This window comes from Mus caroli, chromosome 6, assembly GCF_900094665.2.
Source record: "Mus caroli chromosome 6, CAROLI_EIJ_v1.1, whole genome shotgun sequence".
Lineage (NCBI taxonomy): Eukaryota > Metazoa > Chordata > Mammalia > Rodentia > Muridae > Mus > Mus caroli.
In genome coordinates, this window is record NC_034575.1 from 35,041,932 (window position 1) to 35,058,954 (window position 17,023).

The 17,023-nt window shown below is 45.3% G+C and overlaps 1 protein-coding gene across 1 annotated transcript in view; it reads right to left on the reverse strand.

Moving 5' to 3' along the window:
• Positions 1 to 11,979, reverse strand: part of Kiaa1147 (KIAA1147 ortholog) — a 30,047-nt gene extending 18,068 nt beyond the window's left edge. The window contains exon 1 of the mRNA XM_021165104.2: positions 11,680 to 11,979. Within this exon, the coding sequence (XP_021020763.1) occupies positions 11,680 to 11,947 (268 nt within the window). The 5' untranslated portion in view covers positions 11,948 to 11,979. The remainder of the gene's footprint in view (positions 1 to 11,679) is intronic.
• Positions 11,980 to 17,023: the final 5,044 nt, after the last annotated feature.

Here is a 17,023-nt window from a genome sequence, read left to right on the forward strand (position 1 = left end):
TATATATATATGTGTGTATATGTGTGTGTGTGTATATACATATATATATGTGTGTGTGTATGTATGTATATATATTCCTCATTCTCACTGACCTCTTTGTGTTATTTGCTAATTCCTCAAAACTCCTCTTTCTCTTGACTTCCTTGAGAGGATGTAATTCTGGCTCTCCTACTCCGTGCAGTGTAGCTCATCCCTCATCCCTCTCCCCACATGTGGCCATCCTCAAGAACCAACTATCAGTCTTAACCTCAGGAATTCTGGGACTCATTCCCTCCTAAACTGATTTCTGGGTTTCTAAGCTTGGTGTTGGAAACACGACCAGAGGGAGATGAGAGTCTAAAGCTAACAGGATGACAGAGATGAAGACCAGCAGTTGCAGCTCAGTAAGGTGACTTCTGTGACAGAAGGTAGGAGAGGCTGTAGAACCATCAACAACGAGTGTGCCTGAGACAGAGGGGAGGAGCGCACTGCACAGTTAGCTATCGGTGGGCCCAATATCCTAGAAATCTCTTCTGTTTTGTGCATATTCAAATGTTTCCAAAGTGAAAGACGAAGTAACTTGTGAGATTTCATTTTTGATCAAATGTATTAGCATGCCAAGTCCCAGTTTTCTAGGCATTAAAACCATCAACAACTACCTTAGCCACCACCACCACTTTCAGATCATTGTTTGGGACATCAGAGAAAATATGGTCCAGTCTTATGTCACTGCAGACAGCGAAGAGGATCACCAGGTCCCACACTCAACAACCTAAAGCACTTTCAAGTATTCTATTTTGGAGAAAAAAAGAATCACAAATCTAGCTAACTAATGAATTCACTGAAACAAACAAACAAAAAAACATGAAAAAAAATTAAAGTTCCATAAAATAAAAAGGCTAAAATGACATTTTGTTACTTTGGTTAAAGATAAGAAAACATGGTCACAAAGAATGTGAAAGTAAACTAAGGTTCCTATACATCAAGTCCCCTGTTCCTGCATTTTCTCCCTTGATATGCATGTACATCCATCTAAAATTCAAGGGATCTAACCTATAGGCTGGTGCATACTAGACACAGCTGAGCTACATCCATCCTAGGCTCTATCCCCCACTCCTAATGCACTCACCTAACGCTAACCCATAGCCACGTATAGCTTGAGGAAATTTAACTTACCTAAACTTCGTACTGAAGCCTAGCATTAAGTATAAATTATACAACACACCCAGTTTTCCCAGAGAGCATTCCTGTATAGGAAGCAAAGGAAGGTTAAGAGGCAGAACCTATATTACACACACATAAGAGAACCCCTGAGAGACCCATGACCTCATCCTCTGATGAGTAATCGTGGTCCTGAAGAAGTCTGGTCTTTTTGACATTTTATAAAAGCAAGGATGTCTTCTGCTTATTATTATGTGTACGGTTCACCTACAGTGTTAATGATGGGTCCGTGTGTCACTTCTATCATTTAGATGTAGCACGATATCTACTTCGCTACTGGTGCCCATTTAGGTCAGTGCTCACTAAAAGCTATGGCAACTAGCATTGCAGTAAGCAATTTGTTATCTGTCATCTGGTAAGTGCCTGGGCTGAGTTTTGATGGCCTTTCCCTGAGTAGGCTGAACTGCACTGCTCAGAATTCCCTTCCATGCATGGTTCCAATTGAAAGCTGAAAGTGGCTATGAAGGGGTAACATCTGGAAGGTTGGTGTTGGAGCACCAGGCACTGTTGCTATCCTCACCTTCTGGGATGAGAATAGCAGCCCAGCCTTTCATCACAGTGACAGAAACCCTAAGACAATTGCCTTGAGCTTTCTAAGTTAGGTGTTTTCTCTTCCATAAAGAACATCAACTTCTCTTATAGGACACCCACACCACCAACACTGGAGACCAACTGACTAAGTATGGTAGGTGGTCCATGCCTTTTAACTTAGCACTTGGGAGCCAAAGGCAGGCAAGCTTGAGTTTGAGGTCAGGTTTCAGGCCAAGCAGGGCTACATAGTGAGACACCATCTCAGAAGAAAACAACAAAACAAACCTGGGAACAGTCACACTCACCCAGGTCCCTATCCACTCCCAGGAGTCCCCTCTGCCTCCTTTCCAAGATTACTGTCCTCCTTTTACATCCATCTACCCATGGATTCCAAGCTCCATGGACTGGCTAAGTAGTCCTCACAGCACATTACATAAGTTCTAGTGTCTGCAGCAATCCTTGCATGGCTGTCATAGCCGCTGTTCCCCTATCTGAATCTTGACTAACACGATTCCCACACGTTCCTGTTACTTCACTGCAAACTAAGGAATCTTTAGGGATTCGAAGGCAAATATGAACAGGGCTTCTTTTAAAAATGTAAAGTATGTGAAACACTTTTATGGCTAAATTTCCTTAGGTGAAACAAAGACTATATATATATATATATATATATATATATATACACACACACACAAATATATATATACATACATACATATATACACACATATACATATATATTATATATATATATATATATATATATATATATATATATATATATACACACACACACACATATTGTAGGACTTCATGGAGCATTTAGTATGCCATGTTGCAATAATGAATCTCTGAGAGATCAACACTGAAAACAAAATCATTCTGACACTGCCTCTGAGTTTTGTTGTTGTCTGTTTGGGGGACTATGATACAGGGTCTTATATTCTAGCCTAAGCTGACCAGACACTCACTGCCCAATCCTTCCCTACCTCAGCCCAAGAGCTAGAGTTATGGGAGTGGGTCAATATGCCTGGCGCAATAGTTCTATTTTTGAGGAGCATTTTCACGGAGCAGTTTTGGAGAAGGCCCCATTAGTGTTTTTAGACATGATGGTATAACAGATACTGCAAGCTGCCTCTCAATATCCATTCTTAAAACCTGCCCTTTTTAGCTTGGTACATGAACTCCCAATGACGGCTGTTTCTCCATCCTTCCTGCATGTGGGATCCAGACAGAAGTGAGGCACATAGCTACCGAAATGGACCTGAAAGGGAAGGGACACACTGTACTTTTTTCCGTCATGCTGCCTAACACTGGACAGGAGTGATGTTATCATCTGAGGAACAACGACGCTATAAACCAACAAGACCCCAGGTCTCTGATGGCCCCACTAATCTGAGCTCATATTTGTATTTAGGCAAGCTATTACACACATGAAAAGGAAAGGGATTCTATCTTGACTACACTGTAGCTACTGGATACCTGGTATTTATGACTAAGTTCATGTTCTACTTACTACAGCTGAAATAGAGGATAACGTCCCCATTCCTCAGCCTGGTTCTCAAAACCCTCCTCACTGTAGCTCTGTGCCTCACCAACGCTCATCCCTCATCACTCATCGTAAGGACGCCGAGAGAAGGAGAGGGCGTCCTGTCTGCTGCACCCAGAAGGAGGCAAGCCCTTCTGGGTTCAGAGCCAGGCACCTCAGAACAGGTGGGTGAGTCATAGACAGACAGGACTGGGGCTTCAGAACACCCTGCTGGGCGAAGTTCATTTTCTGCTGATACCCTCCTTGAAGGAAAACCAGGCATAGGCTCCACAGAGCCTACCATGCTTTAGATGCCTGCCCCGCCCCACTCCCCAGGACTCTAAGTCTCTGAACAATGGGAGAGGGGGACTTTTGCTTGATTTTTTTTTCTCACATCCCAACACAGCTAGGTGCCTAGGACAAAGAGGAAGGGCAGTAAAACCAAAACAAACTGGACAATCGTTTTTCTTAGGAACAAGCATGTCTTTATTCAGCTCATTGATGAATCAGTGGAAATTACCTGAGGCGTGGGAATGACACTGTGCCTACACAGGAAAGCTGCCTTACTCTGCGGAAGCACATTCTTAATTATTTAGGAGTGAGATTCAAACCATTCAATCAGACCATTGCAACTGATTTTCAAAGAGTTCGGGGGAGCTTGGCTGGGGGAGAGGTATATCTAAATCCATATGATACCAATGCCATTTACAATGTCTGTTTAGTGAGGGCCAAGGCAGCTGATTAGGGAACAATCTAGACACAGATATTTGTACACTTTCTATTACAGATTCAACGCAACCCCAATTTTTAAAAAGCAACCCAGCTTGTCATTTAATAAATAATGGCAAGTTAATTCTAAAGTTGAGCAGACTGAGATGGCTCAGTGGATAAAGGTGCTTAATCCGCATCTCTGAAACTATGAATGAAGCCCAACCTTACTTAAGTTGTGTGTGCCAGATATTTTACTATGGTGACGAAAAGTACCGAGTGACTTGGTAACTTGATAGCAGAGAATTTCACATCAGTTTTCACATGATTTCGACCATGAAAAATGCCAGATGATGTAGAACCTTCTGAACTCAAGCCATGAAGAAATATACAGTGTTCATTCTTCAACCTCTGTCTGTTGTGTGGAGCTGCCACTGGCCCCTGCTGGTATTTCAACTTCCCCTCAGATCTCGTGTAGCTCTTGGCCTCGTTCACTAGAACCCACCAGCTCAGACCACCACCATTTACCTCCTTAGGCAACCTGCTAGGAGGATTATATCCTCACAGCATTTCTGTATTTCTTACCCACCTCACAGCCTGACGACTGTCCTACTGTTCCTGCTGGCTTCCTCCCTCCTCCTTCCCCCCTCTCTCATTGTGTTGCTGACATTTTTGAGGGGTGTGTCCTCCTCTCACTTTTTTCATGAAATTAATTTACACTGCATGATATTTCCTAGCAGAAGTTTCTGGAACATGTCACTTCATATTACACAGGAATTGACTGTATGAGAATGAAGCCAATATGACAAAATGTCAACAGATGGGGACTCTACAGGAAGGATAAACAAGTTCTCCCTCCGAGATTCTTTCATTTCTTGACCCCCTCCCCAAGGTTTAACCAATCTCATTACAAATCAGGGAAACAAATGAAATGCTTGAGATTTGCATATATATCTATATATGTGTATTATATAGATAGGTGTGTATGTGTATAATATATTAACATATATGAGGGAAGCATAAAGGACTTTATAAAAACCTCCAGTAATTGAGAAAAGAAACCATACCTGAGGTGGGACAGAGGAATATTATGATTTGAGGTAATCTTTTTATAAAAGTATTCTGAATTAAGGACTAACTTCTATATGGAATTTGTAGTTTAAAGAAAAAGGGTTCTGTAGAAATAGAAATCCTTAAGGGAAATTATTTAATGCCAGAAAAACTTGACATGTAGTACTCCTACCTATCCCAGGCTCGGAATACATACCCTGCTCTCAAATTCACCAAACATCTTTCCTCTATTGAAAAAAGAACAGTGTGGCAGCCTGGAAGGAATCCAGCAAGCAGGGACCTTATAAAAGAGCCTCATCACTGGCACATGCCTTTCCCTTCAGCTTGGTTTCCTTCCAGCTCTGTATCCTCCCAGCTCTTAGGCCACACCTTGGGTCTATCACAGGGCCCGGAAGGTCCTGCCTGGCCCCTCCTGCATAGACAGCTTAGGAGAAGGATTTCATATGGTCACCTAAGGAACAAATGAGGTGATCTGAAATGTGTACATTCAGCTGGTCTGGTCACTCAGTAAATATTGGTAGAGTCTAACTTGGCAGCACAATGCCCAGTGCTGAGCTCATGCAAAGGTAAACATACTCCTATTCACGGGAACTGGACCGACAAATAACTGGGCTAGCAGCTTATGTTCCTAGGGAAAGCATGTAGGGCTGTGGATGGACACGTTGGTTTGAACTCTGCCATCCCCCCACCCCCCTGACTCTAAGGTGAGCCCAGGGGCTCTTCTGAGAGCCTCCCAAGCTGATGTTTTCAAAACTCTTGAGGGAGAGTTTCTATCCCAAGCTAAGGATACTTAAGAGAATCCTATGGTAGCAAGTACAGTAGAGTACTTGCTTAGCCCATGTGAAACCCTGGCTTCAATTCCAAGTACCATGAAAATAAGCAAAGTCTGTAAGACAGGTTCTCCCATCTATATAGGGCTACCTGTCTCCCAAGTACTCTGCTTAAATGTGAAATAACCTTACCCAGAGTGTACTGGAGTCTACAGAGCACAGTCCATATCCAGGCCAAACTGGCTGGCTCATCTCAAAGCCTTTGAAGTAGAGAAAAGAACATCCTGACCCCAACCTCTTAGAAGTTAGAAATTTGGTTCCCCCTTCTTTTGGGTGGCTCCAGTCAAGTACTTCCTCTTGAGGCTTCCTGTACTGGATATTGAGTGGCATCCTCTTAGCAAGACTGTAAGGGTGGGTGGGGCTATAAACATCCCCTGAGACTTGTACATTGGTTTTGTATCTTTTCTCTCAGCCACCTCCTGTTAGTACTTACACTTGGGACTCTAGCTTCAACTAGGAGATAACACGGAATTCTGACTCAGGTAGGCGCTGGATGTAGTGGCTCACACCTGTAATCCCAGCACTCAAGAGGCCAAGGCAAGAGTCTGAGACCAGCCTGGGTTATATAGAGAGTTCCAGGTCATCCTGAGTTAGAGTGACAGATCCTGCCTCAAAATAACAAACAAAACCCAAACAAACGACAACAACAACCCAATAATAAAGGCAAGAAGCAGGAGCAACTGCTGGTCCCAACAACACATTACTTGAATATAATCTTTTTTTTTTTTTTTTTTTTAAAATAAACAAGCCACTAAATCCATGGGATAGAAGAACCATCAAAGAGTGTTTTGGTCCGGTCCCTGTCCAGCCATTACCAATCGACTTCAAGTCTTCAGTATTTTGATGAAATCTTACATAGCCCTAAATGAGAACACAACCAAAGCATGAGGCAGAGACAGAATGGAGAGTTCTGAATCAGGAAGAAATTAATCCTGGTAACTTCAAGGCAGCCATATGTCAGCCCATGGCTGAATGCCAGTGCACCAATTTTACATAGGAAGGAAAAAAAAAAAACAAACCACACTTCTGGTTACCAGGCCACTCTCACACACACTTGCATGCACTTCACAGCCCCACACATCTGCTTTTCTCTCGTGTAGACTGTTGCAGGGGTCAGGGGCATGCTCCTTAACCCCATGGTACAGGTCCTGAGACCCCAGAAGCACACAGTAAGTGGGTAGGCATTATAACCACCACCCTTACTTTCCTCTTTGTAGATTTTTCAAGAGAAGAAACTAAATTCCCAGCAGATGGCCACATACTTGCAGCTTGAAACCACAAAGCAGGTGAATCACCAGTGGCCCAGGAAAGATTCGGCCAGTGTGGCATTAATCAATAACCACAATTGTGTTCTAATCAGCAACTGACAGGTGATGCAAAACACCGAAAGGACAGCGAGTGTTAACCCTCCTGGGACCTCCCTGTTACCTATCAGAACTGGTTTTCCCTTTCCTGCTCTGTGAGCTGGTGACTCTCAGGTCGACTGTCTATTTCCAGAGTTCCATTGGCTTTCCACTGTCAAGCCCCTCCCATTTCTGAAAGGAGTCAGATGGGCTGGGCAGCACTCCAAGTTATGATTGGGTGCCAGTCCTAGCCCTAATCTCATTATACCTTTCCACCTGCTCTGCTTGTATTTCCACGACAGACGGGGAGTCTATAAAGTTTAGAATGAAAACTGGTATGAGTGATTTTTTAATTAATTATTTTATTTATTATTTTTGAGATAGGTTGCAATGCAGCCCAGCATAGCCTTGAACTCTAGGATTGTCATGCATGGGCCACACCTGGCTGCTATGTGTGACTGATTGCAAATATTCCCATTTGACAGATGCATCATTCACACAGGTGAAGAGGTATTTGCATAATGTGGGTAAGAGCTACAGGTGGCAAGAGAACAGGTGATTTAACAGTAGCCTGGAAAGAAACATCTGGAAAACCCCACCAGGTGATGCTCTTTCCCCCTTCTGAGCAACCCCAGGGCAAACACACACACACACACAGAGCTTGGGAAAATGCCCCCCCCCCACACACACACATACACAGAGCTTGGGAAAATGCCCCCAAATGTCCACAAAATAACAGCTGCATAAAGTAACTCTCATAAAGAGAAGGTCTAAAGTAGGCAGATTCACAGGATGCCAGGCAGGAATTGAGGGGTAAAACGTCATCGGCATCTATTACTCTGGGGCGACAGCCCTGCCAGCCCATGTGTGAGCATGCCTTGCTCCTTAAAGAAGCAGAGAAAAGGGAATTTTACTAGAAAGTCTAAGAACAGATTTAAAGTCAGGTCTGAAATCACAGAACACACACACACACACACACACACAGAGAGAGAGAGAGAGAGAGAGAGAGAGAGAGAGAGAGAGAGAGAGAGAGAGAGAGCGAGCAATATTCTGGCTGCCAACCTCTTCTACTCAGCGTGCCAACTTAGCATCTGTGACTGGTTTCAATAGCAGCTTTGTAGCCCAGATGGCCAGCACCACCACCCTACAGCTAGTTCTCGGCTCCAGATAAAGACTGTGTGTGTGTGTGTGTGTGTGTGTGTGTGTGTGTGTATTTGTATGTGCCTTACCTTGAACTTGACGCCCTTGATCTTCCTGCCATTTGTACGCCAACCAACCAACCATAACTTTCCAGCAATAAGTCAGGAATACAGAGAAAATGATCACGTCTGTCCTTTCCTGTCTGATTTTTCAGACAGATGCCCCAAAAAGCTTCCCAACACGTATGTTTGAAAGTGTGAACAAATTCCTCTCCTCCTTCCCGCCCGAAAACACGAACGCACATTCTCCCAGGGATCCGCTCCACTCTCCTGTTCCTTCTGTGATGGTTAATTTTGTCTCTTAGCATCACTGGATTTCCAGTCGTCTAAGAAACACAGCCCTGGGGGTGGGAGTGTCTTTCGGGGTGTTCCTGCAAAGGTTTGACTGAGGAGGGGAAACCCACTCAGAAGGGGGGGTCATCATCCCATGCGCTGGAGTCCTGGACTGAGTAAGAAGGGGAAAGCAGGCGGGTGTCAGCACTCATCTTTGTCTGCTTCCTGTGCATGTGATGTCACTGTCACCTCATGCTCTCATCAGCACGTCTTCCCTGTCACGTCTGACTGAATCGCCTCAAACCACAAGCCAAACCCCTCCTTCTGTGAGCTGCTCTTGTCAGACAGACAGACAGACAAGCCACACTTATGGGTTCTCTCCTCCCATTCCATGTGTGTGTGTGTGTGTGTGTGTGTGTGTGAGATGTCCCTACGCACTGACTTGTAGATATACCCAAGGTAACCCATATCGGGTGACAGGACAGACGAAATCCACTGCCTGGGCAGTGACTGGGTTGATTTAGCTCCTAAAAATGAAAAGTGAGGGCAGAGGACAGGAAAGATATGGGGAAGTGATGTCAGGGCAGAGGAAGAACCCGAAACAAAGCCCTCACACCTATGAAGTTAAGGTGATGCATTCTGATTTGTGTACAGCAGCCTTATCTACTTGACTACTTCTGGTAATGCAGGCTGAGGAACCTGCCTGGGTGGCCCAGTATTAATTAGGAACACGTGGCAGATGGGACTCAGGAAAGTAGAGAAGACCCTAGATTAAGATGAGAAGACACAATACTGGTCACCGTGATGGCGCCAGCTTGTAGGACAACAGCAGGCCGCACGATCCTTTCTCAACTGGCCATCCTCAACCACCATACACAGGGGCACGGCAGTCCTCTTTCCTTTGTCCTGGGGCTGAGGTGTGTGACTTCACACAGTCCTCTGCTACTTCTAAGAGATGTGCTATAAAACTTTATTTTACACAGGAACTCCCAGTATATTTCACAGGATGAGAGAAGCCATATAGAAGGCTGGCATAGCTTAGAGGAAAAGAGGTGGGCAGGAAACAGCTGCTTTCTCCACCCAAACTAAACCAAGTTAACAATGCTCACCCAAGTGCACACACCTTCCTCTCTGCAGATCCTGGAGGGAAGTGACCAGGCAATGTGAGGGGCCAGGGTTCAGGCAGTGGAGTGCGCTAGAAAGATATTGGTTAAGCTGGCTCATTATTTCCAAACTATGTAACCATCCTTGGTGCCTTTCCTCATGAGCAAACTAGGTATAACATAATCAGCAAATTGCAGAGTGGTTAGAATTAAATCAGAGTAAAATGCTTGCACAAGTGTCACAGTATTAGTGACAGCTCTTGCCTTTTCACAGTAACCTTAGTATAAAAACCAACCCCCCTCTCTGTCTCTGTCTCTCTCTGTCTCTCTGTTTCTGTCTGTCTCTGTCCCCCCTCCTCCCCCCTTCTCAGACACACAGACAGTATAAACCAGAAAGCCAGTCACCAGCTGTGAATGGAAAGATATGGGAGCCCCAACAAGGGCCTCAACCTCGGTAATCAATGAGAGTAAGGGATTGATAATCCATTTTATCAGCTCTACCTGGTGTGAGATTTCCTTTCCCCCTCCTTTCCCTAGACTCTATCACCAGACAGCTACCATTATGCAGTCAGAAAGCCATTAATGTCTCGTTCCCAGTTCTGAACCTCGAGTGATTCTCAAGCTTGCCTCGATTTACCTGAGCACAAGTCCTGACTGTATGAGTCAGGGCAGTATGTGTGATGACCATTAATAAGTACGGAGAGGGCCAATACGAGTTTCCTATCAGGAAACTCGGGCTTCCCTTAGTTCGAATGTTCTGGTTGTGATGCAAATTTAATTCGATATGGCAGGTTAAAGTCAGAAAAGTTTGAAAGACTGTGGGATGAGGCAACAAGTAGACGGGATGGGGGTGGGGGCTGAGTTCTTCCCACAAGTCCTGCTGCTAGGGATAGGTCATTCGCCTTTGTAAGGACCACATGCCTGTTTGCTGGCTCAGAATCTTTGACCATGGTTAAGCCACCCACCCTAGAAGCCACCAGCATCCATCATATCTGAAATACCTTGCACATAATCCTAATTCTTCTTCCCATCCCATCCATCCTCTCAGGGTTGGAAGACTGGTTGGGAACTTCCAGAAGGAAGAAAACCATCCTTCCCTCACAAACACCAGCTCCTCACGCTAGCAGCTCAAAGGAGAAATCGAGGAAGAAGCATCCGAGCATTCCTCTTCCTCAAATAAGCAGCTGGAGGATTCCAATGCCCTAAACTGGAGCCCACAGCCATTCGTTCACTTTTATCCCCTCGCGGAACCGCCTACTGTTGCAACGCACTCCCCACCCCGGAGTGGGTGGCTAGGGTAAAGACGGTGTGACACAACCAGTGAGTCTTCCCAGAAAGGCAGCCTGCCAGCGAAGGCTTCTCCAGCCCCATCCCCTAACGCTCTCACGTTAATTCCTAAAAATGAAGCCTTCGGAGAAAGTGAACTAGGCGGCTGGGAAAGTTACGGCGCAGGGAGCAATCCGGAGCAAGGGCAGGCGCAGAGCAGGGTCGTTCTGAACCCTGGTGGGAGGCGACGTACGTGGGAGTGTGTGGTGCGGTGTCTTCCTCTCGGCGTCTATAAGAACCTTTCAGCCCAGCAGGAAAACAGAGAAAACAAAAGCCAATGTGCCCGCTGCCGCAAACCAATCCTCCCGCACTGAAGCGGAGCAAATAGGAGAGCGGCGACTAGGCGGCGGGACGGAGCAGGGGGCGGAACAAAGCCCCCGGGATCCCTTGGCTCCAGTCTGGAGACACAGCGCCCCCGTGCCCCGGGACCCCCGGGTAGGGAGGGATGCAGGTGTGTGGGTGCGAGTGCGTGCGCAGCGAGTCCCTCCCCCGCGCCCCCGAAACCCAGTGTGCAGTCTCCCCCACTGCCCCCCACCCCCCATCCTTCCATCCCTAAGCGGCTCTCACCGGAGCGAGGATCGAAGGTGACCACGAACACGGCCACCACCTGGTCCTCCTCTACGTCGCCTAGCTCTAGGCGCCCCGGCTGCAGCAGCACTTCGGGGGGAGCTGGCTCGTCGGGTTCCCGCCTTCGGGGCGCCTCCGCGGCCACTCGGCCGTCCCCACTGCCGCCCCGGACCCATCCTCCAGCTTGCAGCGCGGGGTCCTGCGGCACAGAGACCGCGGGGCCCTCGGCCCAGCGCAGCAGCGGCGCCGCGTCTCCCTGCTCCACCATGGCGAGGCGAGGCGGAGCCGGGGCGCGAGGGGCGGGGCAGGCTGCGGGCACTCCCCCCCGGGCCTGCCCGCCCTGCCGCTTTCTGCGGTGCGGTGGCTCTCTGGGTGCCCGCTGGGCTTGGCCACACCTGCCTCTGCTCCGACACCAGCGCACTTGCTTGGTTCCGGAGCTCTGGAAGGTGGCCCGCACGGGTTCAGCGCCCCGTGGCCTGGTCCGGGCTTCAGCTCTGCTTCTCTGTATGTGGGTGCTTTTGATCCATAGTGTAGGGTGCAGGACGCGCATCCCTTAGTCTGTCACCTGCGCGTGGGTTGAAGAGCCTTCCCAACTAGGATTCCACTGTGAATTTTTGAACGTCACCATTATGGAGCGGAGCACATATATTATATAATCCCGAGAGCTTGGTGAAAACTGCCTCCAAGTGAAGCAGAGGACATCCCAAGTGTTTCAAGTGTTTCAAATACACAAATAAATACACAAATAAATCAAGACCAAAAGGACTGTAAGGTTGCCATTGGGCATTTTACTTTATTTATATAACAGGCTGGTCGAGATAGTGATCATTGATTTATTTCCTTGCGTATATGCAATTTGGAGATATTAAGCTGGAGGGCGGGGGGCGGGGGGTGGCATTCTACATTAAAATAAGCAGGAACAAGTGAGTAGGAAAGCAGCCCTTAAGCCTGTCTGTGGCTTTGGTAAGTAAGGATTGCCTATGAACTCCCTCTGAATATTTACAAATAAAAATTTGAATGTCTCAGTTCTTGGAAGGGGGTAAATCTGGTGACTAACTCAGAGGTATGCATAAGAAATAGCCATTAAAATTATGGAAAAAAAATAAGATAGCAAGAGGCAATTATTTTTAGATAGAATTCACCTCATGTTTCTGACAAGGACTTGGTAAAATTTTTGTGTTACCTGTTAACACCAGGGACTTTGTGAAGCCCAGGTCTCCCTGCTTTGATCCTGTTCCCAAGAGGATCATCAATGACTGCCTACCCACAGCTGCTGCTAGTTCCAAATATGTGACTCACGCCTTAACAATAAAACGTTTTACCAAAAAGTAGCGATTGCTGTCATCATCATTAGTTAGTTCACCCTAACCCCCATCCCCTAAAGACATGTTAAGTGACTACCTCACTCATTTAATGGAGTAATTACTGAAATGGGAGTCTGGGGAATGTACAGTCCAAGCCAGGGCTAGGGCACAATTCAGTTTAAATTCAAGGGCACATCTGCTTGAGTTATGCACAAACTCTGAAGGCCAGACAACAAAGCCCACTACTTCAGAAACTGAGGCACAGCCAAAGCTGAAGTTGAGAAGTACAAGATTCTATTTTTAGATACAAAACTCGGTTGATAGATAATCCTTAACCACTTTCCAAAGTCACCGTTTTTAGGGCAAATGGGTTGGTCCGTTCTTTTCTTTCTTTTTTTCTCTTCTTTCTTTTCCTTCCTTCCTTCCTTCCTTCCTTCCTTCCTTCCTTCCTTCCTTTCTCTTTTTTAATAGTTGTGTTGTTTGTTTTTGGTGTTTTTCCTTCTTGTTTTTGTTTTGTTCTGTTTTGTTTGAGGCACTTTCTCTATGTAGTCCTGGCTGTCCTGGGACTGTCTCTATAGACCAGTCTAGCCTAGAACTCAGAGATCCTCCTGCCTTTGCCTCCCAAATGCTGGGATTAAAAGTGTGGGCACCATCACCGTCCAGCTGGTATTTTTCTTTCTTACTTGAGAAAAATACTTTCCTGGGTTTTTTTTTTCTTTTTGCAATGTCTACCTCTCCCACCACCCCCTAATTTAATGTCCTACATATATACCCATAAATCAACTTGTAATGTCCATACCAACCACCTCTCTGTACATAAAAGCAGTTTTCAAACTGACAGCCATGTTCTGTCTTCAGCATATTCTAGTTCACCAACCATGGAGCCTAATAATATATTCCTGGTGCTTTGCATAATATTGCTCAACAGGTATCTGTCAGCTCAGGAAGTGGAAGCAGAGACTTACACTCCGATGCTGCAGGCCCTCTGCCAGGCTTTATCTAGTATTGTGCCCGTGATAGATGCTCAAAACTGTTTGTGAGGGCGATAACACTCTTTTAGCACCCACACATTCACAATCTGAGAGCAGCCTTTATACCTGACCCCCTGATTAACCTTTGTATCTACTGAATTGTCACATGATGATAGAGACATTGAGTCTGGCTGTTAGAACACTTCTGCTTGGGAACAAGTGTTTGAGATGAGATGGGAGAAAGGTCACTTATTTTCAAAGAACACTCAGCTGGCAGAGTATTTTGAAATGTGTTCACTTAGAACACCATGTCTACATTTTAAATAAAATCTTTTAGTTTCCAAAATACTAAATATATCTCCATCACCTAAAATACAGAATATTTTTAGTCTACCACGTCATCACATAGATGTAAAGTCTTACATTGTCTTAGCTCATCAGTTCTAGAGCACAGAACGCAACTGTGTATAAACATGCTGTGGTGTCTGACAGTTGTCACTGAGGTCTGGTTGTCACAGAAGAGATTCCTGGTGGCATTGTCAGTCGTGGGAAGGAACCACCAACCCAACCAGGGACTACGCTGAGTAAAAGCCGTGCTTGAAGTTCCTGGGAAGCTGCTGGTGCTGTGACTTCAGAGAGAAAACTATCTGAATCAGCAGCCTGCGATCCAAAGTCTTAGCTGAGATTTTTGTCTCACCCCCCAGCCCCTCTAGTGACAAATTCAAAACAAGAAATGTCCTTATCTAGCTCTCTCTGTAGGAGGCTGCTTTACTGTTTTATATGGGGCTATACCAGCAAGGGAATTCAATGGCTTGTCTTAAACAGATATTTATTAGATAGCTTCTTTCTGTGTTTGTTTGTTTGTTTGTTTAGAGTATTCTCAATGTTAGATTTGTTTTCTTTTCTCCCTTACATCAGATCATGAACATTTTCGTATCCTATCACGGAAAACTACATGAATTATTTTTGTGGCTACTGTTATGTGAGAGTCGGATCATTTATATCACCATCTGTCATTGCTGGAAAGTAAAACTCTTCCCCTTCTGTTGTGTCTAAAGTTTTGCCCGAATTTCACTCTTACTGTAAAGCTCTGTAACCTTCAGCCCTGAGCACATAATGGGAGAGATATAAAAAAGACAGATGCATCTCTTCTCTCAAACTCATAACCCAGCAGGAAAAGCAGACAATAAATAAAACATGGGATAAGGGAGGACAATCAGCCATTCTGGTTGCTGACTTGTGATAACTGGGTTCAAGTGCATTCTTCTTTTTTATTAGGCTCTTGATGTATGTTTATGTTTTATGGTTGAATTTCATTTTTTTCCAAAATACGTGCTAGGAATTTGTCTTTCCTCTTTAGACCATGCCTGTCCATTAACTGTCTTAATCTTACCCAGTCTTGCTATGATGTGATATTTACCATTTTCTCACTGACCAGCTTATATCTGTGTGTGCTTATAGAATTAGTCCTTTAATTTCTCTGAGTTGTAATCCACTTAGAACACAATGTTAAATTACTATGTTTGCTGATTAGGCATTTTAGCTGTTGTCTATTTTTACATGACATCCACACTAATGGGAGACTTTGGAAGGTCTGGATATAAGAATGTCATGATCTTACTCTTTAGAGAGAGCCCATTAGCTGCTGGATACAGATACCTGTTTTGAGCCTGGTCTTCAGGGATGGATATTCTATTTCAGAGAAAGTGAGTTGTTCTCATTCATGTCTTTGCTGAGATGTGACAACAACACAGGAGGAGGATGTGGGGGGGGGGAGGCTTGCGACATGTGAAACTGAAGCCTCTTCCGTAGGCAGAGCGAGCTGCAATAAGATCAATGACAATCTGAAGCTCAAGGAGGACTGTGGTATACTTGTAAATCCCCAGGCTGGTGGCTGTAGATAGTGTCTTCAGCAATGACACTCTAGGGAAGTGAATTCAGATCAAAGTGCAGGGGACTGAGCCGAGGGAACTCCATGTTTTATAGAGGCTCGAACTGGAGAGAAGTCATTCCAGCACTTTATGCATCAGATTTTAAGATACATGCATTTATCTATATATTGGATTATAGGTAGTTTATTTTAAACATTACTTAAACATTATTTTAAACACTTTAATAAGTAGATATTAATGACAAAAGATTAATCAGTCTGGGAGATAGCTTTTAAGCCTGAGGACCTGCACTTGATTCCTAGAATGTGCATTTAAGAAGCCAGGCATGGTGGCGCACCGCCACAATCCCTGCTGTACTGGACAGGCAGAGAGAGAGAGAGAGAAGCAGATTCTGCCACCCACTGCTGTGGAAACCAGCAAGAGACCCTGCCTCCAAAACAAAACAAACAAACAAAGAGAGGAAAAGGAAGTCAGATGATGCCGGACAGATACAATCAAGGTGTCCTCTGTCTTCTACAGGCATCCCCCACCCAGCACATGTACCCGCACACACAAGAATACACACATACGCATGAGCGAGCAAAGCAACAGGCATGTAGGAAACAGTGACGTCTAGCTCCCACTCCCACTCTCTCTTTAGACAAAACTGCTTCCTCTGAGTTCTCAGTTTCTGGTGGATCCCCTGGGGGAGGTGTGTATGTGTCTGGGTATATGCAAAGATGTGTACATCCATCGATAAAGTGAGGGAGGAACCCTGAGCTCTCGCCTCCAACTGCTAGCTGAGGTGTCAGTGAACTGGGCGAGCCATTACCTGCTGTAATTTTAGGGAAACTGAAAATGCTCACAGCTAAGGGAAATGACCGGAGGAGTGGCTCCAAGGAATGATTTTAAAATATCTGCTCTGTGGAGTATGGGCAGCAGATGATGGATGCCTAAATCATTGTCAAAATAATTGTGCGCCAGTTTGGAAGTGTGTTCCTGCTCCGGGAATGCTGTCTCTACTGTCTGTGGCTTGAAAAACATCATTCTTTCTACCACAACAGTTATTTTAATGAACACCTTCTCATCCTAGCCAAGATGAAAAGCAATAGATCACTGTCCGTTAAACACTAGTTACATTTCAGGAGATTTCAAAATGATGGATTAACCTAGAAATTTTCATTTTTGGCACTGAAGT